At 49.8% G+C, this 2779-nt stretch overlaps 1 protein-coding gene across 1 annotated transcript; it reads right to left on the bottom strand.

The window, feature by feature from the left end:
* Positions 1–379: 379 nt before the first annotated feature.
* LOC113840823 (olfactory receptor 14C36-like) lies at positions 380–1315 on the bottom strand. Its single transcript, XM_027447573.3, has one exon. It carries the CDS (start codon positions 1313–1315, stop codon positions 380–382), a length of 936 nt encoding a protein of 311 aa, XP_027303374.3.
* Between the last annotated feature and the right edge of the window lie 1464 nt (positions 1316–2779).

The following is a 2779-nucleotide window of genomic DNA, read 5'->3' as shown; positions in this document are numbered from 1 at the left end:
GGAATTGTTATAAGAAGCTGAAGAACATGTATTGAAACGGTGTCCTCACTGCGTCCCTTAGTTCCAGGTTCCTCATGCTGTAGATGAGGGGGTTCACCGCTGGAGGCACTGGTGAGGGGAAGAGATTGCAGTTGAGACCAATTAATTTCTCCCTGTTTCTTTATTGTCTTTATTTAAACGTGAATATTGATTGTAAAGGTATTTGAAATTATTGACTTAATAATAAAAATAAAAATAAAATAAAAATTAAGAGACTTAGAATAACATTAAATCAAAGCCACAAGTTAGAGGAAATAATAATAAAGAAAACTACTTTCAAGAATTTGCATTGTGTCTTTTTTTCAGAAATCCTATGTGTCCTGTTGGTATTATATGCACATTATTTCTGCTGAAGAAAGATGTATTCAAATAGTTTCCTCACTGCATGCTTGATCTCCGTGTTCCTCATGCTGTAAATGAGGGGGTTCACTGCTGGAGGCAACACTGAGTATAGAAAAGCCACCACCAGATCCAGGGATGGGGAAGAAATGGAGGGGGGCTTCAGGTAGGCAAATATGCCAGTGCTAAGAAACAGGGAGACCACAGCCAGGTGAGGGAGGCACGTGGAAAAGGCTTTGTGCCGGCCCTGAGAAGAGGGCATCCTCAGCACTGCCCTTAAAATCTGTACATAGGACACCACAATGAAAACAAAACAACCAAAAACTAAAGAAACACTAAAGACAAGTGCCCCAACTTCCCTGAGGTAGGCACCTGAGCAGGAGAGCTTGAGGATCTGGGGAATTTCACAGAAGAACAGGTCCACAGCATTGCCTTGGCAGAGGGGAAGGGAAAATGTGATGGCCGTGTGCAGGACAGCATTGAGAAAGCCACTGCCCCAGGCAGCTGCTGCCATCTGGGCACAAGCTCTGCTGCCCAGGAGGCTCCCGTAGTGCAGGGGCTTGCAGATGGCAACGTAGCGGTCATAGGCCATGACGGTGAGAAGGGAATACTCTGCATCAAAAAAGAAGACTATGAAAAGGACTTGTGCAACACATCCTTGATATGAGATGGTCTTGGTGTCCCAGAGAGCATTGGCCATGGCTTTGGGCAGAGTGGTGGAGATGCAGCCCAGGTCGAGGAGGGCGAGGTTGAGGAGGAAGAAGTACATGGGGGTGTGCAGGCGGTGGTCGCAGGCTACGGCAGTGAGGATGAGGCTGTTGCCCAGGAGGGCAGCCAGGTAGATGCCCAGGAAGAGCGCAAAGTGTAGGAGCTGCAGCTCGCGCGTGTCTGCGAATGCCAGCAGGAGGAATTCACTCACAGAGCTGCTGTTGGACATTTACAGGTTCTGCCACGGAGTCCTGCCCAAGGCAGAGGAAGACTATTTACCACAGAGTTATGTGAGAGGAATAATTTCCATTTCTCTTTTAAGCCTCCCTTTGCAAATATCCGTAGACCTTTGGCGGGTCTTTTTCATGCCATATTAGTGATGCTGCCTTAAGGCCTCCATGGGAGCAGGCGATTCTGCTCTGGACAACGCAGGAGTCAGTCCTGACCTACAGCAAGAGATGAAGAACATAGGTGGATTTATATTTTCTATATTATGTTCTAGCTGCCCCACCACACCTGAGCACTGTCTGTAAGGCATAAATCCTGGGCACTTCTGCTGCATTCCAAGTGAAATCCTGTGAATCGTCAGAAGCAAAGGTACTATTCCTTTAGTTCGGGTTGTACTTTCAGAGGGGAGAGCCACTCTGTCTATAGAGGCCGGTCTCTTCTGCTGGCATGTGTATGAGCTGTAGGATAATTATGCTCACATGTTCACCTGAAAAGAAGTAGGACACTGCTGAATCCAGGCTCAGAGTGCACATCTCCAGACACCTTACCCTGTCCCTGTATTTGCCATTCCCCAAGCACACCGAGGGTTCACTTCATGTGCATGTGAAACCCCATCCCCAGCCAGAATCACAGAATTGCAGGGGTTGGAAGGGACCTCAAGAGATCATCTGGTCCACCCCCCCTGCCAAAGCAGGTTCCTTGGAGCAGGCTGCCCAGGTAGGCATCCAGACAGGCCTTGAATATCTCCAGAGAAGGAGACTCCACAACCTCCCTGGGCAGCCTGTTGCAGAGCTCCGTCACCCTCACCGTGAAGAAGTATTTTTGCATGTTGGTGCGGAACTTCCTGTGCTCCATGTTTTGACTATTTGCCCCATGTTCTGTCCCCACAAACCACTGAAAAGAGGTTGGTCAAATCCCTCTGTCTCCCACACTAAGATATTTGTAAACATTGATAAGATCCCCTCTCAGTCTTCTCTTCTCAAGGCTGAACAGACCCAGGTCTCAGCCTTTCCTCATAGTGAAGATGCTCCAGGCCCCGTATCATCTTTGTGGCCCTCCGCTGGACTCTTTCCAGGAGATCCCTGTCTTTCTTGCACCGGGCAGACCAGAACTGGACACAGCACTCCAGGTGAGGCCTGACCAAGGCAGAGTAGACGGGGAGGGTCACCTCCCTTGACCTGTCTCCAAGCTCCTTTTAATGCCTGGAAACAAGAACAGCAGCAGCACGGCCAGGTGGAGAAGCCAGGAGGAATGCCAGCGTGCTGCTGCCAGGGGAGGCAAGGCCAGGGAGGGACAGACGGACACTCAGCAGACCCTCCTGTGCTGCAGTTCTGCCTGCAGAGGAGGCAGCTCCTTCTCTTTGCAAACAATCTCTGCTCTGCCTTGGCCTGCAGACACCTCCCAAAGACAGGGGGTATCAGGGCTTTTGCAGCTCCCCAAGATCAGCTAGGATAAAACTTGAGAG

The sequence above is a fragment of the Anas platyrhynchos genome, chromosome 31, assembly GCF_047663525.1.
Source record: "Anas platyrhynchos isolate ZD024472 breed Pekin duck chromosome 31, IASCAAS_PekinDuck_T2T, whole genome shotgun sequence".
NCBI lineage: Eukaryota > Metazoa > Chordata > Aves > Anseriformes > Anatidae > Anas > Anas platyrhynchos.
The sequence above is the reverse complement of the archived record's forward strand: the minus strand, read 5'-3'. Positions and strand labels throughout refer to the sequence as shown.